A 26,692-nucleotide genomic window follows, 5' to 3' on the forward strand; every position below is an offset into this window, starting at 1 on the left:
TTTCGGTGAAATTTAATCTTCTTATTTAGTTTTTTTTTTTGAAAGTGTGCTAAAGTATACTTGTGTACCTTGAAAAAATTTGAAAAAGCAAAAAAAAAAACAAGAAAATAAGAGGTTTTAAAAAACTGTACATAAAAACTAAGGATTTTGATGGTAAAATTCAGACTATTAAATCATTAAAAATTTGTTTGGATTTCATAAAATCTATTTGATAGAGTACGTTAAAAAAAAATCTGAATCTAAAAGTAAATGCTTAGCTTATTTCAAACACACGGTGTGTTTAGAATTTTTCTTCAAAGTTTCTCAAAAAAAAAAAAAAAAAATCTTCTGAGAGAGAGAGAGAGAAAGAACAAGCTCAACTTTTAAGGTTATTTTTTTTTTTCAAATACATTCAAACGCTCTGTTATTGTGTAGACTACTCCGTCCTTCATATGGGGTAGGCTCACACATTGAGAAAAAGGGTTGGAAATTTCTTACATATGCATAAACCTCCAAAGTTGTGCTTGTTCTTTCTTTCCCTCTCTTTCAAGAAAAATTCTAGTAGACACATCCTAAACTTTACCGAAAATTTCATATACATGCTCTCAGAATTTTGTGTTGTGAATTTGTGATGGGAGCCAGGAGGTTTAGTTCCAACGCAATACAAATATTGTGAAGAGGGAGTCAAATTTATAATTACTCTCTAAAATTAACACTGTTTTTAAAGGAAGGGAAAAGAAATGGAAAACGATTAAAAAAATGGATAAAAAGAGATGAAAAGGGAAAAATATTCTTTATGATTTGAATGTAAAAATAGTTAGACATGTATTTTTATAAAAGGTAAATTACTTTTTTGCATTCTAAATTTTCTCTTATTATATAGTTTGTGGTAATTAATCCCCCAATAAATGTATACTTCTATAACACACCCTCTATTGTTTGTTCTAGGCTAAAACTAACAGAGTTTAACATTAAAAAACTCATTTCTCTCTCCCTTTAAAACAAAACAAACAAGAGAGGGTAAATTGATATTTTAGTACTGCATTCCATTAGATTTAATTAAAAAAGTGGCGGAAGAGATAAAATGTTACACATGTTTTAGGGTTTTAGTGTAGAAAGCGGATTGTGCATTCCTATAGTTCATGAAGTACATATCAAATATGGTGTAGGTGACAAAAGAAAAGTTTAAAGTTATATTTTTTTTATATTTAAAGAATGTAAAGAAAAAGATGAAGAAAATAATGCTAAAAATGATTTTCTTTTGTTTTTTGTAAATTAGAAATGAATATTTCATTAGGAAAAATTAAAATTTAAAAGTAATTTTACAAAATATTCAGAGCTTTTTCATACTTCTACGAGGGTATAAGAGTAATCTTGTATGAAAGTTAATCATTACTTCTTTTTTTCTTTCAATTCGGACAGGAAAAAAAAAAAGTGTGGAACCCACACGACCACAGCTTTTATCCATTTTTCCGTTTTCTACTTCCTCTCGTCCAGTATAATCAGCTATGAGAGAGAGAGAGAGAGAGAGAGAGAGAGAGAGAGAGAGAGAGGAAATTTCCAAGAAAGCTTCATTTACCTTGGCGTGGTGTTTGTGTGCTCATGTCTAGGAATTTGCGTAGTGTTTTTTGACTGAATGGGTAGAATTTATATTATAATAATGAAAAAAAGTACAAGAGTAAATAAAGGGGTCCTGAGATGATTCAGGGCTACACAGACTAGCCTGACATCCAAGATAGAGACAGATGTACGAAAACATCAAATCACCTATTCTCTCAAAGCCAAATTTTGCCCGTTGGTTTCCCACTAAACCCTCTTGATAACTCCATGTAGAGAGTATCCTTCACGATAGTTAAAAATTCAAAATTGAGCAAAGTTGTCAGCGTGATTAGCGGAGGGCACCAAAAGCCGATTGCTTTGAAGTTAAAAATTAACGTAGAAACTCACGGGAAACTACCACAAATAATGTACCACAATAAAAAAAAAAAAAAAAAAACCATGTTATTAATATTTTCTGAGAATGACAAAAGTAAAAGAAATGGGTCATGGCGCGCAACTCTCTAAAAACTGTGTGGAACTCGCATTGTACCTTTTACGTTACCTTTTTGACAAAATATAAAAGTTCTTTTTAAGTTTTTATATTGTTTTTGACCGGGTATAAAGTTTTTGTTTTTCTTACCAAGAAAAAGTTTTTTTTTTTCCTTTCACTACCATTACATCTTGTTTCAGTGCTCATGACTGAGAATTTGTTGGGTTTGATGATATGATTAGTGTTGAAAATTGAGCAAAGTTGTCAAGAGCTGCGTGTGATTTGCGGAAGGCACCAATTGCTTTGAAGTTAAATGCTGTTTTAGTGTGGAAACTCACTGTATGTTTTGTAGAAATATAAAAAAGTTCTGAGTATTTTGTAAAATTACTTTTAATTCTTCCTAATGAATTATTCATTCATAATTTACAAAAAATAAAAAATAAAATAATTTTTCAGCATTATTTTTTCCTTCTTTTTCTTTCCTTTCTTTTCATTTTTACTTTCATGCACATACATAAATACTATTTTCTGTCCTTTTTCTTTCTCTCTTTTTTCCCAAATCTATTTCCTTAATTTTTTTTCCCTTGAGAGTAATTGATAATCTCACAGCCCCTTAGTGAATATTTGTATTGTGGTGGACCTCACTTGGCTCCTATCTCAGTATCACAGCACAAAAGAGGATGTGTCTAGAATTTTTCTTTACAGAGCAAAAGGAGGATCAAGCACAACTTTTGAGGATCTTTACGCGTATGTAAAAGAATTTCCATTCCTTCTCTCCTCAACGTGTATCAATCCATCCAGGAAAATGCTAGAGAGAGAGATAGAGGAAATTTTCAAGAAACTTTCGTTACTGGCATGGTGTTTCAGTGGTCACCGGCAGCCGATTGCTTTGAAGTTAAAAGTTTGTGTTAGGTTTGTTTGAAATTCATTTATTTTGTTGTAATTGAAAATTTTTGTTGAAAATACTATAGATAATTGAAAATTTTTGTTGAAAATACTATAGATAAAAGTAAAAGTTAACTAAAATAATACAATAAAACCTATGAATAATAAAGAATAATAAGACATATGAATAATAATAAAAATAAATTAATTAATAAAATAAGCTGCAAATATAATCGTATCAAACAGACACGTTGTGTGAAGACTCGCTGGAAAGTGAAAACCACGACACATGGTGACTTTTGTGGAAAGAGCTGTGTGAAATGGTGTCTGGGACACTCTTCATTACGCTTTTCCAAGTAATTGTATTGCCGGGTTCATGATAGTGACAAGGGTCACTTGCATGTGGAGCGTGAACCTTGGTTACGAAATCTAGCAATCTTTTAATTCACTTAATATCTATCTTGGATATAAAAATCAAATTAAAAAAAAATAATGTTAGAAATATAAATTTTACAAATTGTTAATTTAGTGAGTAATTATTAGTAAAGAAAAAAATGATATTAATAGTATGTCTAGATAAATATCAATAAAAATTTGGTCACATTAACATTTTGTAAAAATATTGTAAAATAGTTTGTTACTGTAGTATTACTCAATAAATATATCTCATGCAAATATTTTGTTTATTTTAATATAAAAATTTATTTCTTTTTCAGCTCTTTTTCAAAAACATTCACATAATAATAAATTTTTTAATTATTTTTCTCTCATTTCGTACATCCATCAAACAACATTCCACAACTAAAAATTAAAACCTTATTAACACCGATATTCTTAAACAATAACGTGGGTTTTGGTCAGGGCCGGCTCAAGGCCTAGGCAAGTTAGGCCTAGGCCTAAAGCCCCACTAAAAAACAAATATTTCATTGGGAAAAAAGGCCTCATTTTTCATAGTTAAAGATCCAAATTTTTATAAAATTATACATATTTTTTAAAGGTTGTACATTTTTTTTATTAGTAATGTACAAATTTTACTATTACAAATTGCCATGTTATTAATCACAAAAAATGTGATATAAACATTCATTAGTTAAATTGATGAAGTTCATCAATGAGAAATAATATCATATTATATTTTGAACATTTTATAGTACTTTTAATTAGCGCATTTTTCTTTTTTATTTCTATTAAGTCTCTCAAAGTGCGAGACCAATAGAACCTTAACTCAATTGAAACCCTAAAATATTTCAAAAAGATGTTGCAAATGTGTTAAATCATCAATTATAGATTAATCTCCCCTAATAGTTTGAGACTTTAATTTTTGTAAACTAATATCCTACAAAACCATACACCAAATAATATCAATCTCTCTCTCTCTTAAAATCAAAATATAAAATTAAAAATTAGATTACAACTTTATTTAACTATGCATCATTTTATATCCAAAATAAAGTATCTTTTTCAATCGCAATATATTTTTATTTCTTTTTATTAATATTTATAATTCAACTATGATATTCAATTCTCTATATGAAATTAATATTAGTCTAGGTTGTATTATTTATGTATTTAATGTATCAAATTAACCTTAATTTAATTAGTAACAAATAATTTTATTTAATTAATATTTACATATTAAAGATCCCACATAAATTTTTTACCTTACGCCCCAAATTATGTTGGGCCGCCCCTGATTTTGGTCCCTTGGGTTTTGGTTATGGTCTTAAACATTCCACCGCTGCTGCGTCCTCTTCTTCTTCTCTTCCTTTTTTTTTTTTTTTTTTTTAATAGATTTCCCTTTATCTTCCTTTCTATTGTTTTATGATTTGCCCCTACCCACGAGAGTTTATTAGTTTTTTACAAATTGACACACTTTTTAAGGGACTGACACCGGTTTTTTTTTTTTTTTGACCGTGACACCGTTTTGAACTGTGAAAGTTTAAACAAATAGCGTGAAAATTTGAATGCTACTTTTTAACTATTCAAACTCTCTTTTATCACATCATTCAGTAGATTCGAACTAATGCTTAAAAATTATTTTTTTTTGTAAATTATAAATAAATAATTCATTAGGAAGAATTAAAAGTAATTTTACAAAAATATTCAGAACTTTTTTATACTTTTACGAGGGTACAAGAGTAATCTTGTATAAAAAGTGAACCATTTTTTTTTTCTTCCAAATCGGACAGAAACAGAATTTGAAAAAAAAGTGTAGAATCCACAGCTTCCATTAATTTTCCCATTTTCTACTTCCTCTCGCCAGTACAACCAAACATAATATAAAAGGTTTTAACGAGAAGAAGATGCGCCTAAACTTCAACCTGTGAGAGCTGCCCCTGAGTTCCCAACTGTGAGACTTCCTGAGTTCTGAGCAAAAGACTAATAAACAAATATATCTAGACCATCTTTACCTTACATACCCAACACTCGCCCCTGAGTTCTGAACTGTGTGACTTTATTTGCGGTTTCTCTTTCTCTTAAAGAACAAAAAAAGGGGTAATGTTTGACTCATCTGATGAAGGGAGAGATTCAAACCATTGCATCAAATAGTTTTTCTTCTTTCATAATTTATTTTCTTTTCAATTTTTCTTGAGTTCTAATTGATTTTTTTTTTCCATGCAGATCTATTCCTTGATTCAATGGCTTCAAGTTCGTCATCTTTCCCAAGTTCTTCTGTTTCTTCTACTAGCAAATGGACGTATGATGTTTTCCTGAGTTTCAGCGGTGAGGACACCCGCAATACTGCTACGGACTTTCTATATTATGCTTTAGAAGAGAAGGGCATCAAAACTTTCAAGGACGATCGAAATCTTGAGAGAGGAAAAACAATTAAACCAGAACTCCTCAAAGCGATAAAAGAATCCAAATTTGCTGTGGTCATTCTCTCAAAAAATTATGCATCTTCCACTTGGTGCTTAGATGAACTTGTAGAGATCATTGACTGCGCGGAAAAAAAGGAAATAACAGTTTTGCCTATTTTTTACAATGTGGATCCATCTGATGTGCGGAAACAAATTGGAACTTTTGCCCTTGTTGAACATGAAAAACAATCCAAGGAGAAGGTGGAAACATGGAAAGCTGCTTTGAGTCATGTGGCCAATATTGCCGGATATCCCGTAAAGGATAGGTAATTTTTATTTGAAACATACATATATATATATATATATATATATATTCAGCTGACCCACTTTTATATATGTAACTCCATTTAAACCTTTATTGACGTATCTTTTTTTATTTTTTGAAATAAATAAACCATCATCAAATCTCATTTTATTTTTGTCATAGCCTATCTATTTACATATTTTTATTTAGTCAGCAGATTCGAACACCTAATATCTACCATATTTTTAATCTTTTCATGTGATCTATTAATCGGTCAGCATATCTTGTTCATACCTTGTTCTCTCTTCATTGCAGTCCTCTCTCTCGAGATGTCAAAAGCATTGTGGGACTAATATCACGAAAATTGAGTGGTGAATTCTCTGATGCTATTGAGGGCTACGTTGGAATAGAATCTCCAATGTTGGAATTGGTGTCTTATTTAGCTTTTTGTTTAAAGGAAGAAGTTCGCTTTATAGGGATTTGGGCGATGGGGGGGATGGGGAAGACAACCCTCGCCAAAGTTGCCTATAAGATGTTTTCTAAAGAATTTGAAGCTTGTTGTTTTATTGGTAATGTTAGGGAAAAATATGAAAAAGAAGGTGAACTTTCACTACAAAAAAATCTTATTTCTCAATTATTAAATGACACAAATTTGAATTTGAAAAATGAATGTGAAGGAGAACACATAATCAAGAGTAGGTTACGTGGTAGAAGGATTCTTCTTGTTCTTGATGATGTAAATGATATAAACCAGTTACAAAATTTAGCTGGGAAGGGTGAATGGTTTGGTCCGGGCAGTAGAATTATCATTACAACAAGAGATAAACACGTGTTACAATATTTAGAAGGCCAAATATGTGAAGTTAAAGCATTGAATTATGAAGATGCTCTTTGTCTTTTTTTTTCAAAAGCTTTTAAAAACAAACATGCCCCTGATGAATATTTAGAACTGTCCAAAGGCATTTTAGCATATGTTAACGGTGTTCCTTTAGCTCTTGTCACTTTGGGATCTTTTTTGTTTGGAAGAAGTACGGATGAATGGAAATATACGTTGGAGAGGCTCAAAGAAAAACCTAATGAAATAGTTAATCAAGTACTAAAAATAAGTTTTGAAGGACTTGAAGAATCTGAGCAGGAAATATTCTTAGATATTGCATGCTTGTTTAATCACGAGGTGGAAGATCATGTGGTAGAAATACTAGAAAATCTTGGCCGCCTTCCCCGTATTGGATTAAAGATTCTCATTGAGAAATCTCTCTTGAAAATTTCCGAAAATAATGAGTTGGGGATGCACGATTTACTAAGAGATATGGGTAGGGATATTGTTCGTCAAAAATCTCGTGATGAGCCTGGGGAGTGCAGTAGATTGTGGCTTTATGAGGACATTGATCGTGTGTTAAGAAACGATACGGTATGAGGTTATTTATTTGAGCTCATATCATATCTTCTTGTTCAGCAAAGTTGAAATATGAATACTTATAATAATATTATATTTTTCATTTCATGAATTCCTTTTTTATTATCAGGGAACAAAAAAAGTTAAAGCCATGGATATCAGGGGAGCAGAGGAATGTTGGCGAGGTTTCACATTTTCAAAAAAACAAAAAAGGCCACTTTGGAACCCTAATGCCTTTTTGAAGATGTCCAATCTTAAATTTCTAAGAGTTCGTAATGTTTTCCCTCAGCATGTCCCAAAACATCTTCCCAATTCTTTAAGATATCTTGAATGGAGTGGTTATCTTGCAAAATCATTACCATGTTTTCAGCCAAATGAGCTTGTTCAACTTCATTTGCAGCATAGCAAAATTGAATTTCTCTGGGAAGGAATGAAGGTAAGAGTGTTAGTAATTATCCTTTTAAATTTCAATAAATAGACACTAGAAAGTTAATTATTCTAAACCTTCTCTTTTCTTTTAATAGAATTTTGACAAGTTGAAGTCCCTCAATATGGCTGGCTCCTCGAACTTGATTAAAGTCCCCAATTTTAATGGAGTTCCAAAGCTTGAGGAATTAGTTCTTGAAGGGTGTTCAAAGTTACGCACGCTTGGCCCATCCGTTGGAAAATTGAAAAACCTCAAACTTCTTAATCTAAAGAAGTGCCAAGAACTAACTAGTCTTCCAAACAAGTTTGAATGGAAATCTCTTGTGACTCTTAATCTTACTGGTTGTTCCAAAGTCAAGAAAATTCCAGAATTTGTAGGAAACATGACGCACTTACAGGAACTTCTTTTGGAAGGCACTGCTATTATAGAATTACCTTCATCAGTTGAATGTTTGACTGGCCTTAATACTTTGATCTTGAAGAATTGCAAAAATTTAGTGTCTTCCTAACATCATTTGTAGCTTGACTCTAACAATCTTAATCTTTTTGGATGCTCAAAATTTGACAAATTGCCACAGGACTTGGGGAATATCGGAAGTCTAAAGAACCTTGATCTGAGTGGAACAGCTATAAAGGAGCTGCCTTCATCAATTGAATTTTTGATTAGCCTTGAAGCATTGGCTCTAGAAGATTGCAAAAAGTTTGTGCTTCTTCCAAGTACCGTTTATTGTTTGAAGTCACTAAAGGAAATGTGTCTTTCTAGATGCCCAAAATTTGTTAACTTGCCAGAGAACCTCGGGAATTTCAAACATATGAGGAGACTTTTTTTTGAAGGAACAGCAATAGAAGTATTGCCATCATCTGTTGGACATTTGGCTACCCTTGTGGATTTAAACCTAAAAGATTGCAAAAATCTTGTGCGTCTTCCAAGCACCATTTGTAATTTGAAGAGAGTATCTAGTCTTAATCTTGCTGGATGCTCGAAAATTACCAACTTGCCAGAGAACCTGGGGAATATGGAAAGCCTAAGTACGTTTTATTTGGATGGAACTGCTATAAAAGAGTTACCTTCCTCCACCATTCACCTTAAATCGGTCATGTATGATTTATCTTTCAAGGGATGTCAATTGTCATCATCTTCATTGACATCTATGCCAGGAGGTTACTATATGGATCTCAGCGACTGCAACCTTTCGGCAATTCCAAGCGGTATTGACCGCTACCTTTCGGCAATTCCAAACAGTATTGACCGCTATCTTTCGGCAATTCCAAGCGGTATCCGCTACCGTTCGGCAATTCCTAGCGGTCTTGACCGCTACTCTACAACGACTTTATATTTAAGTGGAAATGATTTTGTTTCCCTTCCTGAAAGCATCTCTCAATTCTCTCGAGTAACAAGTCTTTATTTGGATGGTTGCAAAAGCCTTCGATCATTATCAAATATTCAGATTCCGTTAACAGTTAGATTTTTATGCGTAGACAATTGTACCTCACTGGAGAGATTGCCAGAACGCCCAGAACCAACAAATGATTACGTCCGGCGGTTTGGGGGACAAAGCTTGTTTGCTTCTTTCACTGTCCAGTGTTTCAACTGCTTCAAATTGGCTGAAAATTTTGAAAACTTCAGTAACATGTTTCAGGTATCTCTCTCTCTAATCTCTGTGTGTTTTCTAAATATCACCTACTTGTGAAATTACGCTAATATTCTTCAGGTATCTATCTCTGTCTCTCTCTGTGTGTGTTGGGTTTTGTTTATTTATTTATTTACCCCCAAGATCATGGTTTGTATATTTTCAGGGAAACAGTAGTCAACAATTTGAGATATGTTGTATTATTCCTGGAAGGGAAATTCCGAAATGGTTTGGAAAAGTGAACATATGTGATACTTCACTTGCCACTTGTAGTGTGGATGAGGGTTATAATATAAAAAAAAAAGTGAAGATACAATTGCCTGGGTCTGGGTCAGGGTGTGATGAGTGGAGGGGAATTGTTTTGTGCGCTGTTTTTTTACCCCCTGAGCGTCATCATAGATTCCAACTGGATCATAGATCCCAATACGACTCCTACCACCCCTTCCTGGACCATAAGATTAGAGTGAAATTTGTGAGTGGATCGGGGTATGAATACAGGTGCTATACTACGCCTGAGTTTACGTCAGAATATGGTGAAGTTGAGTCGCATCACCTTTGGCTGCACAGTCTGTCCAAGAACGAGTTATGCCTTCTGAAAACTCCTGGCCGCTCTATTGATAAGAAGGGATTCCATCAAGTTGAGCTTGAAATACAGACCCGGGGCTTGGAGGTGGAGAAAATTGGGTTTCGTGTGGTATAAAAGCAAGACATTGAAGATCCCAATTGAGATGTGAAATGGAGTATGATGACACTTTCTTCAGTTGGTGATGAATCTAGGGTTTGAAGATCCCAATCAAAATAAGCGAAGCCCATGATGAGGATGATGGGGAATTCTTTTCTTCACTTGTTTAACCTGTGAGCTATCAACTTTCTTCCTAATAAATCACTTTTCTTTTTTGTGTGCTGCATATGTAATGCTCTGTTTCTTTTTCTTTTTGTTTTGGCTAAGCATGTGTAATGCTCTGTTAAACTACTACTACATTCAAATGCATATTGAGATTTCTTGTCTCTCTGTAACGGTTTTTATTTTTGTAATTCTTGTTACCGTCCGACGTATATAATAATGTTTTCTTTTTTCTTTACCGGCATTTGGGTCTGTGGTTCATGCTAAAGAAATTTACAAAAGACACCTTGCCTGGTTCAGATGTTGATTTTACTCATGATTTGCACACCTACGTACAATTGAAGTTAGATAAAGAAACGTTATCAAAAAGTGAATTGAAGTTTGCAAAAAATTTATTTTTTTCCTGTTTGGTAGTCAGAGGATGAGAAGTTAATAAATGGGTAACTATTCAATATTTATACTATTCTCGTGTGAGAAGCTAATATCATCCCAAAATATTATAATTTTTCAAAAGAATTGTGTTATAATTTAGTATGCACCAACACTTTCTTTGAATTTTCACCGTATCCTTTTTTTGGTGCAAAGGACACATTTATATATATATATATATATATATATATATATATGCCAGGGGATGGTATGCGGAAACTAGAAACTCCACAACCAACACCCAAAACATGAATTATCCTGTAGAACGTAGATCAACTGTCTCACTGGTAGTCATTCTTCTCTACCTGAATTTACAACAATATTAAGTTAAGTTTAAATTATGTTACTAAAAACAAAAACCATAGATCCTGACACAAAATTCAATGTAATAAATACAAAAACATGTCATGACTTATGAGTCTTGTAATTAAGTAAAGTTTGAATGTTTGCAATATATGATTTTAAGTCTTAATAGGCCGTGTTAAAAGGTGAACTATTGCGTGTTGCTTTTGTTTGTTATATCAACTAAAGATTCACCGTCACTGACAGTGAGGCATTGAGTCTTATACATAGATGTTATTTATTGTAATATAGGACATAGATTCTGAATCTACACCCCCTTTATGCTATTTCCAATTCCCGTAGTAAATAATATGCTTAAGGACTTATGCAGTGTTAAGATCTAGATATAATTAAAATTTGCCTATAACCTTGGATGTTTTATTTCTGCCCAAAGAACAGGATATACTTTACTAATTGTTGCTTGAAAGTTGTGACTCAACAAAGTTGGTGATCTGAGATAGGTCTTGTATTAGCCAATGGCTGTTGGGTTTAATGTCACTTCCATCTCCTACAAGAATGGGACGGTGGGTGGGATCGCAGGTTCAATTGTTGATGGGTTTGTGGTTTAATTGGTTAGCAAAAACTTATTAGAAAATAGTTTTATATAATGCTGCTTTTGCTGTTCATGTTTTGTGTGTGTGTTTTGATTTTCCTTATGCAAATGATCCTTGGATCAAATTCCATCTGCTCCCTACCGAAATAAGAGGTGGAGGATAGCTTATGGGTTGAATCCTATGCAGGCGTGTGAGTTCTAGTTACCCATATAAAACAAGTGTTTTCCTTTTCCTTTTATGTTTATTTTTATTTGCCCAGTTAGAAAGATAATTTTTTGTTGCCTTTTTAGGCTTATTAGAGAATTCGACAGACAAGCCAAGGATTTGGAGATTAGAAATGATCCAGATGCTAACAAGGTGCTGAATGATAAAAAAAAAAAGTCAATGGTGTGTTGTTATCTTTATTTCTATTTAGCCTTAGATATTATAGATTTTTGCCAAAATTTTAGTTTTGTGTCAGTTGATTAAATCTTCCATCCCAAATGTATTGAATGATGTTCATACTCTATGTAGATCAAAGAGTTGAATTCGTATGTTGCTCTTGAAAAGCAGTAAGTTAACATCAGTCAGAATTTACCTTTATTTTCAGTTCGTAAAGCAGCAGAGATAATTTTATCCACCTGAAATGCATCTGACTTGTCATAAACTCTATTTTTAGCATTTTTCTTTTTCTTACTATTAGTTTTTTAATGCTTTATGTTGCCCCCTTTGTCCTGAACTATTTTTTGTGTCCCCCAAATTGTGTGCCAAATCGTAGAAAACTATGCATTAAAATGATCAGTTTTCCATATTATCTTCTGTCAAATAAATCTAATTGCATAAGAGAAGCCAATTCAAATTGGTGACGTACATTTTTTGTTACATTGTTTTACAACAAAGGTAATTTTTAAATCCACTATATATATATATACATTTATATCATGTGTCAATGCATTAAGTGTCTTAAATAAACTTTGTGGTTTCTCAAATGTGAAACATAATTTGGGACATTGGTTTTATAGTCATAAATCATAATGGAATCTATACACATTGCTGGCCTCTCCACAGTTCATTAGCTGATAAAAGCCTCAAAGTTACAGTTAGATGATACAACGTACCAATCATTGGTTGAAAACACATTATTTTTGCTGTTTCACGTGAGGGTGGCACCTACTGTGAACAAGATGACAGAAGTAGCATAAAATGGCTAGGCCTTGTGCAATGAAGATGTAATAATTGCACCGGTAAGAAAGAGTGATTTGATCATGTTGAAGGAGCAAAAAGGGTTAGGGAGGCAAAAATAACATTGGTACAAATAGCAAAAAAAGGAAATGATAAATAGATTAGAGCACTTGAAGTTAGATTTGATTTGGTGGGATGGAGAAAAAAGATACGTGTGCCGACTTTCTATGATTACAAGATTCATTATTTGGGAATGAGAGCAGAAAGGAAAGAGGGTGCATTTTTTTGGCTGCAGTAGAAAATTAAGCGAAGCGTGAGTAGGCTGCTTTATATAATGTTTCTCACTTTGCTACAGACATACACCTGATTTAGTCCGAATAAGCAAGTACATTTTAATTTGGATGACATGGTCAGACAATCTGAGCTCTTTTCATAAGAAATCTCAACTAACTAGTGTAGTTGAAGAGTGAGGATAATTTTGTAGCTACAGCTCGTATTCATTACTGTGTTGACAGACTTAAATTTTATAGGGTTAAAAAATGGTTAAAGAAGAATATATATTATTTCTTTTTAAAAGGTAGTTATGTGATAACATGAAATTACTTCTATGCTTTGTTGTAATGGTGTACTTTTATCTCTTGTTTGCCAGTTCCTCATGCGGGATTTGGATTGGGCTTCGAAAGGCTTGTGCAATTTGCTACAGGAATAGAGAATATAAGAGACAATCCTTTTCCCTCAAACGCCTGATTCAGCTGAATTTTAATGGTGAAGTTGTGCATTTCTTTTTTTGTTCTCTTATTGTAGTCAACCACAGCATCGTTTTATTACCCGTCCTGCTCCTCAAGTAAATTCAATTTGAATCACCTTCTCTGTTTAACACTTATGTGCATCAAAACTTCAAACTATATAGGAAGGCCACCAAAAAAAAAAAATAGAAGAAGGATTAATGGAGTTGTCCCCAATTGGTTGGGACCAATGCTTGGATTAACTTTTGGTCAATGTTGCCTAATCTGAAAAATGTTGATAATTGTGAAATGATCATATATTTATCTGGAAGTTATAAAAAAAAAGTTGTATTTTTGTATGACATTCATCTGAAACTCATTGAGTTCTGGTGTGTCATAATATCATTTCTTTTGTTTTCAAATCTTTTGCATCGCTGAATAATTACTTGAATGCTTCTTATTCTTTTCTTAGGATTTACTTTCAATTTGTTGTGGATACAGAAATGCATCATTTCTTTGAAAACGAGAGAATCGATCTCTTTGAAGGGGGCACCAAAGAATATAAACAATGCCTTGCTACATCTTTTTCACCAATGTGCTAGTTTTCACTGATGTGTCTTCTACTCTTGTCAGCCTTTCATGCTAAAATTAGAGTTAATTATGGGTTTAAATTTTCATATAACCCAATGGCTCATGCATTTTTGTTGTAATGCTTGGATGATTAAGGATACCTGATAAACGCATGTCTATTTGGTTGTGGATTTGTCAAGGAATTTTGTCTAATGGAAAATATTATATTAGTTTCTGTATGTAATGAAAAGATGCCAGATTCATATACATCCCAGTGAATTTGGTTTGGGTAGCTAGTTTAGTGATTGAGTTTCATGTAATGCATGTTACAGATGAAGTTACCTTGGATGGCTGCTGTCTGTTGGTGCAAGTAACTAATCAAAACCCTAAGAACTTGGCCAATTTGATGGCTTTAATCTTTGTGTACGCTATATTGATGATTTTATAATTTTTTATTTTTGAGAATTCTTTGTATGCAATGTAGTGAGTGCACAATAGCTACCTGGAGCATGGAGGTGGAGACATTAGGGTTCTGTTTGGTAAACAAGCAGGACATCAAAGAGACATAGATTGTGAGGAATCCAGTCAAGGAGGTTTTTTTTTCCCTCTTCTTTTACCTGTGAGTTATCATCTTTCTTCCTACCATTATATAATCTAGGTTTTTTTTTTTTTTTTTTTTTTTCCTGGACATACACTAACATGTCTTTTTCTGTTAAACTTCTACTACTATACAAATGCATATTGAGATTTCTTATTTCTCTGTTAATGGTTTGTTGTAATTCCTGTTTTTCTTTTTCTCCACCAGTCCGACATATATAATAATGTTTTCTTTTTTCCTTACTGGTATTTGGGACTATGATTCATATTGATTTACAAAAGGCATCTATCTCGGCTCCTTAGATGTTGATTTTGCTCTATGATTTGCACACTTACATGTAATTGAAGTTAGATAAGGAAAAGTAATGAAAAAGTGTATTGATGTTTGCAAAACATTTTTTCTGTTTGGTAATCAAAGAAAGAGAAGTGAATAAATATTACAAATTTTGAACGGTATTGTGTTATAATTTGTACAATTGAATATGCTGTATTTTGTACGCACCAGCACTTCCTTTGGGTTTTCATCATATCTTATTTTTGTGCAAAGGACATGTGTTTGTATATCCCAGGGGATAGTATGCAGAAACTAGCAACCCCACAACCAGCATCCATAATGTGAACTACCCTGCAGACAGATCAACTGTCTCACTGGTAGTCATATTTCTTAACCTGTCATGACTCATGAGGCTTGTAATTCAGTAGAGATTAAATTTTTGCAGTATATGGTTTTAACTCTTAATAGGCCTTGTTAAAAGGTGAGCTATTGCGTTTTGCTTATGTTTGTTGTATCAACTATAGATTCACTGTCACTCACTGTGAGACATTGAGTCTTATACATAGATGTTATATATTGTAATGTAGGACAGGGATTCTGGATCTACACCCCATTTAAGTTATTTCCAATTCCAATACCGAACATCCTGTCAAGCTCAGTAAATAATATGCTTAAGGACTTGTGCAGTGTTAAGATCTAGATATAATTAAAATTTGCCTATAACCTTGGGTGTTTAATGTCTTGCTAGCATCGTTGAAGTGTACACCTCTTTCACCCATTGGCTGTCTTTCATGCTAAAATAAGAGTTAATTATGGGTTTAAATAGTCATACAAACCTATGGCTCATGCATTTTGTCGTAATTCTTGGATACCTGATAAAGACATTTCTATTTGGTTGTGGATTTGTCCTGGAATTTTGTCTAATAGAAATGGTTATAATAGTCTGTATCAGCTGAAAAGATGCCAGCTTCATATGCCTCACAGTGAAGTTGGTTTGGGTAGCTACTTTAGTGGTTGTGTTTGATGTAATGCATATTACAGATGAAGTTACTGTGGATGGCTGCTATTTGCTGGTGCAAGTAACTCTTTAAAATCCTAGGTACTTAGCCAAATTGATGGCTTTAATGATATTTTGATGATTTTATAGTTTTTTTTTTTTTTTTTTCTTTTTTCATTTTTGAGAATTCTTTTATGCAATTCAGTGAGTGCACAAACACACACGTGATAAGTCAAGATAGAAATGATAATATGTAAAAACCACTCGCATTGACATCGGGAAATCAGTGTCACAGTAGTATTGGGTCTAAAGTATCTTTGTTAACATCTACCTTTTTTATGGTTCAGAAATTGTAAATTGCTGCTTCTAAAGTAACCAATGCATACCTTTAAGTTTAATCTGGAATCATGCCCTATGTTTGATATATTTCATATCAATATATGTTGCTTCAAGTACTTTATAGTTTATATGTTAAATGTTTCTCAGTTATGAAGTATATTTAATGCTAAGGCAGTTGCTATATGCATGCTGCTATGACAAATCAACAGCTAATAGATAGTGGAAACCAGATGATGGACAAGACTGATCAAGCCATTGGAGGTCATAAAAGGTTGGATTATCTCTCATGATCATTTTGTGAGGGAATTAGTTTTATTTGTTTTGGTGAGTTGAAAAGGGATAATTTTCGTTGGCTATTTTGAAGTGTGATCATTATTTCCTTTCATTCTTCTCTATTTCCTTATAGAAGGTTATAGGTGGAATTGTATCTTGTATTTCTAAAACGTACTAGAAAAATGGATTTCACGGCAGTTTAATATTTCACATTGAATTAGAAACTCTCTCTCTCTCTCCCCTACAATTTCTCTCTTGTTTCGTTTAATCTTTCAAAAAATTTCATTGCCATGGAAACTAAAGAAATCAATTATATTTATGTTTAGGCTGAACAAATGAGTCGGGCTGTTAAGTGTTAATGAGCTGGACTATCCATTTCTCAATCAAGAAAGCTTCTCAACTTGTGAAGGAACTTGGTAGGCAGGTCAATCTCTGAAAGTATCTTCCTGCTGTTCTTGTCATATATTGACTATTAGTTGTTACATGTTTTACTTACCTCTTTTATTTCTTTAGGTTGCAACTGATAGGTGTATTATGGCATTACTCTTCCTTATTATTTCCGTTGGAGTCATAGCCGTCATTATTGTAAAGGTAAGATAGCTTATCATCCATTTTCTTTGCCATTAACAATATTTAATTTTCTAAATACTTGATTTTGCTTTTGCCATCTGATTACAAATTGGAACCAAATCCTTGACTTCCCTTTATTATGTAGATGTAGCTTCAAAATTATGAATACTAGGCCTTTTTTTTTTTTTTTTTTTTTTGGTGGCTGTGTAGTTTCTCAGGCCTATTGTTGTTAAATGTATATAATTGTATATGGTATTGCATAATCTTGTTTTATGCTTTATGTTTACCTTTTATAAATAAGTTGATCTCAGATTGACCTTGTTTGGTTAACCCTTATTTGCTTAAAAGTTGCAGGAAGATTCTTTTATAATGCCAAATGTTGTAGTTAAACGTAGTGATTCTTAGTGAATTTTTGCTTACCTTAATAAAAAAATAAAAGAATCTAATTCAGTATAACTTCACTAAAAAAAGAAAAAGAAAAAAAGAAGACAAACACAGGTGCATGAGTGAGTAAAAGAGTTAATCTAATAGTTTTCACATTTTCATGTCCATTGGTAATGCGCTGATTGCAACTTGATATCATCTTGAGGAGAAGGTCAATTCCCTTTCTTTTCTGAATAGATGGCTTTACCACCAAATAGATAAGAGGGAAATAATAATTTGAATTTTTCTATATCATTTGAATAGTTTGATGGATGCTACAGACTTGGATCATAAAATTGGTGATCTTTTTTATTTGAAAACAGGTTATACTTACAGTGAGAGAGAGGGGGGGGGGGGGTGTGGAAGGAGAAGTTGGAGCTTACAGATTCTTTTGGAACTTGACTACTTAAGTTGCATATAAGTTTGAGTTCGAGGATGAATCTTTTGGTTGTTTTCATAACTGCATTGTCCAGAAAATTTGCTTCACGGCCTCTTTAGATCATTTAAGAACCTTTTACTGCTTCTATGTCATTCATTTCAACATGTCTTAAACCTTTGTATAGGGAGAGGGTGTCTCAAGTCACCAAGAACATTCCATGTTTTGCAAGTCTCATGTGACTGTCAAAAGCCATTATTAACTTGAGAAACAGCTGGCTTTATAAGAGTGCATTGCCCATTTCTTTCCATGTGGTTAAATGAATTTTTTTTTTTTTTTCCAGCTGGTGAACTGAAACAACAAGGACATGAGGGATATTCCAGGATTAGCCCCACCAGCAATGGATTGGAAATTAGTTTGGAGTGCTAGTTAAAAATTTAGAAAAGGATCATCTAATGAGATTGCAATGATTGATTTTCCATCTTATGGATGGAACATCAGCGTAGTTCGTGATGCTGCTGGTGACACCTGTTTTATAGAGCTGGTCTAGACTTTAGTTGAGTATTGATTTCTTTCAAGTAATTTTTCTGTAGATTGGTCAACCATTCCCGAATGTTAGTCTCTCAAACTACTGCTGGGATTCATTCGCTCCAATTGGAAGTGGTCCTGTGTGATTATTTCTTCCCCGACTGAAAAATCATTCCTATTTGAGGGAAACTTCAAAATGTGTAGATTGTGTTGTTAACACCATGATTTGCTACACTTATAAAATATTTGATCTGCACTCCATAATATATTTATGGAAATTTTTGTTATTCACTGTTTATTTTGCAATATCTTATGTACTATTATTATTATTATTTTTTAATTTGATAAGTATTAAGTTATAACAACAGGGGAGGAATTCAAACCTCAGTTCTCTTCATAAATGAGAGTAGATAACGTTACTGTCTTACAAGGCATATCTTATTCCCTAATGTTCTATATTTTGTCTTCTTCATCTATATGTATCTACCATGTATGGAGATGAAATTGAAGGTTGGTGGAAAGTCCCCAAAAAGAAAAATATATTTAAAAAAAAAAAATAAGTCCCTCTCTCTCTCTCTCTCTCTCTCTCTCTCTCTCTCTCAGCACAAGTGAATATGAGCCCACCCAACATTGGAAAACATGCTGGTCAAACATGTTCATTGTGAAATAATGAAACTAAACCTGTGATATTCATCCTAACTTTTACAAAGGAAATTACTTCTGTAATATTTTCGCCATTAGACAAAGACAACCTGCAGTTACTATAGCTATGTAGTCAACAAACATGCCTCAAATCCCGTGGATGGCTTTAAATTCAAAATGACAACTAATCATCCCATTAATTAATAGTGAAATTTTTGGTGAGAACAAAATCTTAACGGGAAAGAGCAATGCTATAAATAACAATTTTCACAGCAATATTTTATGACAATTGAGATGACAAAATTTTTACTGTTTCTCATTTGAGTTTATTATTAACTTTTTTTTTTTTATTATTTTTTTTTATTTATTTTTTTTAAAACCTACTAAGAACAACTTGTTACCTTAACAGTTGTAAATTTTTTTTGTATATGTAGCATTCATGAGAATAGCAATTATTTCTTGGACAAGCAAATCTATTCTGAACTTTTGTGGGTTATTTCCTTGGATTGGTGATTTCACCATAAATATCACCCAAGTAACACGACAGGCCGCTGTGTTTTCCACTTCTTGAAGTTAAACACTTAAGTTCTCTTACAAATATAATGTTTGAATAAACATATGCAAATATGCAATACTAAAGACTAATTTTCAAATTGTCGGCATAAGTGTATGCAGAAGTTAAACCTATTAAAAGATTAAGATTAGTTGATTTAACTTTATATCAAACAAGATTTGATTAAACTAGATATTAGATAACACATCTTTAGGTTTGATTTTTGTTTTTTGGTTGAACAATAACATGTTATGAAATTTCTTTGTTAACTTATTAATTTATGGATAAAGTTTTCCTCCAAAATGGATTTGAGGTGTCTCTTTCAAAGCATCCGCTATGGTTCATAAGACCATTCACCTATATTAAATCATATGATTAATAAAATTATTTAAATAAGACACATGACTATTAAGTAAGTTATGTCACTACAATTACTCTTGATAATCTTTTGGTTTGCGGAAAATTATGCCATTCTTTTCTCTTGATTTTCATTATGACTTACAAAAATTATATTTATCAACCATGTATTGTTAATCACATGTCATTTTTAGTAATATGGATGGTTTATACTATCAATAAATTAAAATGTAATATTTTGATATCTTATACATTTATTAAAAAACTTAGATAACCCCAATCTTAAATCAGGATCATATTTATAAGTGTGTTAAGAGACAAACATGTTTATTTGAATTTTGAATTGTTTAATTGTCAAGTCCAAATTTAAACATGTTTAGTTGTTTTTTAGACAAATAAATATAAACGATATTTTTCCAAATTGAACATTACTTGCATATGTACCGCTGGACTTATTTACATGTGGTAATTCTGATCTGGTATTACAATTTGATTGACAACAATGTTAGTAACGAGACCTTTATTATGGGGACTGGTTTGAAGTTCAAATAATAATCTAATGACAAAAAAGATTTACAATTTTTTTTAAAAAGTTTTGTCATATTGTAATTGGTTTATATGATGTCAATGGTAATCTCATATGAAAGTCATGTTAATATGAATCACTGCTTTTTCCCATCAAATTTTTAAAAATATTATTAAATTTTTTTTGTGATGTCAATGATAATCCTATACAAAAGTTACGTTAACATGAATAACAGCTTTTCTCCAAACAAGTTGTCAAAAATATTATGAAATTTTGTGTGTTTTTAACATTGCTCAAATCCTGATCTATTTATCAAGTTGAGCAAATTGGGCCCACATTTCACCAGGTCTTGGGTTGGGCTAGTACTAACTACAACTGTTATTGTACAATTGGGAACTTTGGAATGTCAGAATTAATTAATCAAGTCATAGAATCCATTAACCAAAAAGCAGAAGTCATGCAAACATAAAATTTGAAGTGAAACAAGAAATGAGAGAACTTCTCGTTAAGTAATCGCGCATTTGTGGTCATCTTCACACTACTTGGGGTGGGATCAATAATTCACTTGAGATCATCTTATTACAACTGTTATTGTACCTTTTATAACTTTGGAATGTCAAAATCAAGTCAGGCAATCCAATAAATTTTAGTCATGCTAAGATAAATGTGAAGTGGAACAAGCAAAGAGAGAATAGAGGAAAAATGCTTTTGGTTAGTAACTGCGCATTTATGGTCGTCATCACAAATTTTTACCTGGGGTGGGCTCAATAATTCACTTGAGATCATCAGCTGTCTATTGCTTATTTATTAGGGTGTGTTGAAAGTCTATTGTGTGAATATGTACAAATTTGAAAACCTATTAGAGAGTGTATCTTGTTGATGAAGCAAAGCAAATCAAAGCTGGATTTGAAAGCTTTTAGAATATGGATTATGAAACCTTTCTCATGTTGGAAGAGGGGAATATGGCACTACATAGACTAGCAAGGAGTGAAAAATGGGTAGAAGAAAGAAACACAGGCGTGGATTGAAGAAGCCACAGCTTTTTTGGAGAACATTTTATTTCTATTTTTATCCAAAGTTGATGAATAAAATATTTTCAAAAAAAAAAAAAAAAAAAACCTTTATTATAGAGAGTGGAATGATGAATTATATTTGGATATTAATATTTACAAAGGAGTTTTAAAGTAATTATTTGTACCACTGCGCACCCTTGGTGCGGTAGTCACTTCATAAGTATAAATGCTTGTGGAGTGTGGGGGCAAAGGCCGAAGTTCAAGTTTCTAGGAGAGAGTTTCACACACATATATACTTAGATTATGCTGGAATAGAAATTCTATCTTGTATCAAAATTATTTGTAAGTTGGCGTGGATTGTTATCATTTAGGTGACTTTGTTTTCCTTCCTTGGAGATGACTGAAAAAAAATAAAAAAATAAATAAAATCCCTCGAACAAAGAGAAACTATAGAAATTTAAACAAAAGGGGAGAAATTTCATGGATTTAGTCTTGTGGTTTTAGATCCCGTGTCATTCATAAGGTTTTAGTTCAAATCTTTTAGCCAACTTAACACCTTGCGGCCACTCCTAAAAAATTCATCTTTATAATTATCTAATGTATGGGGGATGAAAAAGGAACCACGACCATTAACTTTGAAATTGAGAAAATTCATTTTTGGATAAAGATTTGTTAGATTTATAATTAAATAAAAATGTTAATTCTACTCTCTTCAAGTCATGGAAAAGGATAAATATTTGTTCCATCAATGATTTTAGGAACACAAATGTTTTCATAGCTTTTTTTTTACAACTATTGACTTGATTATTATGATTGATGCATCATAAAATTGATGTTAATTTGGTAAAAAAGAAATGATGTTAATGATGGATTCGCGTATAAGTGACGTTGCTTCCAACTTGTCATTTTAGCAAGTTTTGAAAAAGATGATGAAAATAATTGTGTCTCTAGCATTATTCTATTATGTTCAAGTGTTCAACCTAGAAGGGTTTGAATACAGTTTTGAAAACTGAACTGTTAGAAGAATAAAAAAAATGAAGAGTTTTAAGGTTTTGAGGCTAGTGTTGGGGAAAAAAAATTTGAGGTTAGACTGGGATTGGATCGAAGATTGAAATATGATGATATCATGATTAAATTAATAATTAATTAAAATAATAAATTTTTTTAAAAGTAAGCAACTTTCAAAACTTTTATAAGGTAGATAGAAAATACTAATAAAGTGTAAATAGTAAATACTAATAGGGTTGGGATGATATTACACCCGATGTAATTCTTTGAGATATTACATTCCATAAATTTTATAAAAATATTTTAAAAATATGATAGTTGGATTACATGTTTCCATTACTATTAATCTGTATTTCAAATTTTGTGTTAATCATATGTTAACTATCTAATCCACAGATTCATGTTTTGTATATAAGTTTAAATGTAGAAAAACATAACTTTAAATTTTAACACTTTATAATTAGATAGTTATTATTCTTTGATAATCTTGATATTTTGCAACCATAAAAGGTATAAGGAGATCTTGTAATACAACAATTGATTCATCAAAATGCTTTTTCGATAAAAAGTTTTGGAGTTGTGTAACACCACATCCAGTTATTTTATGAGTAACTTAAACCTAACTCATAATGATATTATATATAATTTATTAAAAAAAAAACATAAATATGTATAAATAAACCCAAGAGAGGGATATCATAATATTATATACTTGAACTAGTCATCAGAGTCTATAACCAAACAATGCTCCGTCGACTGATTACTTTAGTGATGGAAAACGTTCAGGTCCAAACCAATTTGAAGCTATATTCCTCTAACCTACTTTGTGGCAGTTAAAATACCATCCACATATAGTTTTATTGTATGACTTTTTGAATGAGTTATGTGACTTTGTTTAAATAATACATATAGATAGTCTTAAAATTTTTTATGTAATAGGTTGAAAGAGATAGCTCAAAACCAATTTGAAGTTAAACTTTATTCTTTAGAGATGGTGAAGTTGCCCCAGAGACCATCGAGCAAAGTGAATGGCGATTACAGACCAAAAACTAAGGTGGTGGAGAGAGAAAGAGAAAGAGAGAGTTCAACGATGACTCTACAATTCTTACAACATTATTACTCAACATCCTATGTGCCACCTCCACCATTCAAACTAGAGAGCAGCTCGTCGGATCAATAGGTCTGATAATGGTTCCACTTATTTCCATGAAAGTTTTGATTTTTAGATTTAAAAAAAAAAAAAATTAATGATTGGTTCCTAATTAATACTAGAATAAAGCTACATATGCAACATTTTCACCACAAAATTTAAATAGTAAGTTGTTAATAATAGGTAAAAAACAAATGTTAATAGTGGATCTAAATAAAAACCAATATCAACTTACTAAGTAAGTTTTTTTTTTTTTTTTTTTTTTTTTTTTTGCGAACTTGTTCATAAAAAAAAAAAAAAAAAAGTAGTTTTTTTGCGAAATTGTTGTGCTAATAGTCCAATACTATTCTTAATTCCAATCCAATTTGACCGGTCGATTAGATTGTCAAAACTATGGGTTTAATGAGAATTTTATCTTTTAGGTGGGGATAGTCATGGCACGGGGATTGAGGTCCCTATTGAGGTGGAAAAAAAGATGCATATTTATTACATTCGAAACAGAGGGTTTGGTAACAGATTTAATGTGTTGGGTGACGACGTCGACAATCATGGCACTCCGAACGACTTAACGCAATGACCAAGAAATCAAGAAGGCATGTGATTCATACAGTGATCATTTTGGACAGTTCGTCAAACTGATATTCTATGGCATCCAAAAGGTATCCTGATTATGCATGAACAGCAAAATAGTCTCTTATTAATTTGTCATTGAACTTGGGATTATTACTACAAATTTACAACTTGAGTTAAAGGGATGTCCTAATTATTGCATTGGAGATCTTAAACCGAAATCTCAAATTGTATTTAGGATGCATTCCTAGTAATTATGCCATATTGCCTTTGTTAAGTAAACATAGTTAAATTGAAATGAGACCCACAAAAGAAACAGGGAAAAGGTCAAAAGGCCAAGGTCAAATAGATTAGCAACAATGGAGGGAATTGAAAATGCTTAATGCTTGCTTTCTCCCACGTCATTAATACGTATATATTTCGTATTAGTGAAGCCACACATGGAGAAGAAAATAGTGGTAGCCTTTTGTGTTCACACTTCACACCAAAAAATCAATTTTTAGATCTTGCTGTGGGAGTTCCCGTATGTTATCCTTATGTTTTGGTTAAGAAAAGTCTAATCAGATTAGACAATTTTCTAGTCCGCATTAAAAAAAAAAAAAAAAGTACATCATTTTTCCTTACAAATTGACCATCTCTCTCTCTCTCTCTCTCTCTCTCTCTCTCTATATATATATATATAGAGTGTAACTAAATTATGGGCAATTCTTCCTTAAGGTTATGGAGGAAATGACAATTCCATATTGAGATTTATATAAATGAGTAGGAATTTTTTAAAGGAATATTTTGTTTAAAAAAGAAAAACAAGAAGTGAAATAGTATGGATTAATTTATTACATTTATACAAACTTTAAAAACAGTTTGTCTATAATTTAAGAGGAGAGTCATTTTGTAAAATCTTTAAAAGAGAGAGAGAGAGAGAGAGAGAGGCGTAATTCATCCAAATAATATAATAGGTTTGGTACTAAAAACTTATTGTGGGGCCAGTTAATTAAGAAATATTGTTGAAGCAGTATTAACTGGGCCTATGGTCCTGTCCGAGGACGTTAGACCATTCGAGAAGGCCCACATAAGGTTGCGAGTTGAACGGAATGAAGAGAGGAGTAGAGACAATGTGAGATTGGTCCAATAAGCGTCCGATGACAAAAGTCTTCTCGGGAACTTGTGTCCAAGGTAAACCTGAGTGCCATATCATCACGGATTTACAACGGAGTTACATCACAACTAAGGGTGGGACATTAGACTAGGGATAAGAAAAGAAAGGTAAACAAATATCTTCAAAAGTTGCTGCCTCCGCATTAAATGCCTCTCAACCAACTCTCTGGCTGCATTAATGTGGAAATGATGCATGAACAGTGATCAAGCAGCCTTATAGTTACTGGTTGATGGTTTTGGGAGGTGCTGGATGGGACAGGAAGGAGTTCCCCGAATTTAACCTATACGTGTGTGGTAAGGATGACACCGAAATTGTAATATATAACATGGAAAAATGTACTAAGGGGGGGATCGAGAAAAAAAGGACTGGAGCTCTTGTACAATTTTATGATTGAACAAAACCATATATACAAACTATTGAATCTGTTCCGAGGATAGATTTTCTAATCTTACTTATGTCAAACCGTCTTGAACTGTTAGATCTAATCGTTTTTATTTTGGGATAAATCTAGTTCTTCCATCCACGCTCTACAAATTTATTGTTTGGGCCGTTAGAGTTTGAGCCCAATTCGGTTTTGGGACCAATCCAATTTCAGTCCTTACACTTATGTTTTGGACCTTTTAATTAAAATTGAATTATTGTAGTGTATGTTTCATATCAATATTAATTATGTATTGATTATATATCTTAATACTATGCATCATGAGTATAATATTGAAACTTATCATTTGGTTAAAAAAATTTCAATTAGATCCGACAATATTCTAGGCTTCTAGTGGACATGAGAGAGAGAGAGAGGAGATTCGCATAGTGCATTGGTTGTGTCTCTATTCGATCTCTAGTGTTAGGGAGATAATCAACTGGACAGTCTTCATTAAATATCTCAATACACGTGTTCATTTGTGTTTTTTTTTTTTCTCTTTAGAAAAACATGCATCCATACTTCATACATCGTTCTTGGGATTATTACTACAAATTTACAACTTGAAAAACATGCATCCATAGTTCATACATCGTTCTTGGGATTATTACTACAAATTTACAACTTGAGTCAAAGGGATGTCCTAATTATTGCATTGGAGATCTTAAACCGAAATCTCAAATTGTATTTAGGATGCATTCCTAGTAATTATGCCATATTGCCTTTGTTAAGTAAACATAGTTAAATTGAAATGAGACCCACAAAAGAAACAGGGAAAAGGTCAAAGGCCAAGGTCAAATAGATTAGCAACAATGGAGGGAATTGAAAATGCTTAATGCTTGC

At 32.3% G+C, this 26,692-nt stretch overlaps 1 protein-coding gene across 25 annotated transcripts in view; it reads left to right on the top strand.

Moving 5' to 3' along the window:
• The window catches only part of LOC126710286 (disease resistance protein RUN1-like), a 56,962-nt gene extending 38,211 nt beyond the window's left edge, over positions 1-18,751 (top strand). For 4 of the 25 annotated variants that reach the window (XR_007649616.1, XR_007649617.1, XR_007649619.1 and 1 more), the window contains 3 exons: positions 16,883-16,980; positions 17,070-17,147; positions 18,269-18,751. Coding sequence is in view for 17 of the 25 variants with exons in the window: in XM_050410681.1 (XP_050266638.1) it covers positions 5,533-6,020; positions 6,314-7,409; positions 7,525-7,830; positions 7,919-8,329 (2,301 nt within the window). In the remaining 8 variants the exon portion in view is untranslated. Of the gene's footprint in view, positions 1-5,520; positions 6,021-6,313; positions 7,410-7,524; positions 7,831-7,918; positions 9,461-9,617; positions 10,307-11,910; positions 12,008-12,133; positions 12,172-13,430; positions 13,547-14,408; positions 14,696-14,740; positions 16,047-16,430; positions 16,608-16,882; positions 16,981-17,069; positions 17,148-18,268 lie in introns of those variants that run through there. The other 21 variants (XR_007649623.1, XR_007649621.1, XM_050410681.1 and 18 more) reach the window with 20 other exon arrangements.
• The last annotated feature ends 7,941 nt before the right edge of the window (positions 18,752-26,692 follow it).

This window comes from Quercus robur, chromosome 12, assembly GCF_932294415.1.
Source record: "Quercus robur chromosome 12, dhQueRobu3.1, whole genome shotgun sequence".
In the NCBI taxonomy this organism is placed as follows: domain Eukaryota; kingdom Viridiplantae; phylum Streptophyta; class Magnoliopsida; order Fagales; family Fagaceae; genus Quercus; species Quercus robur.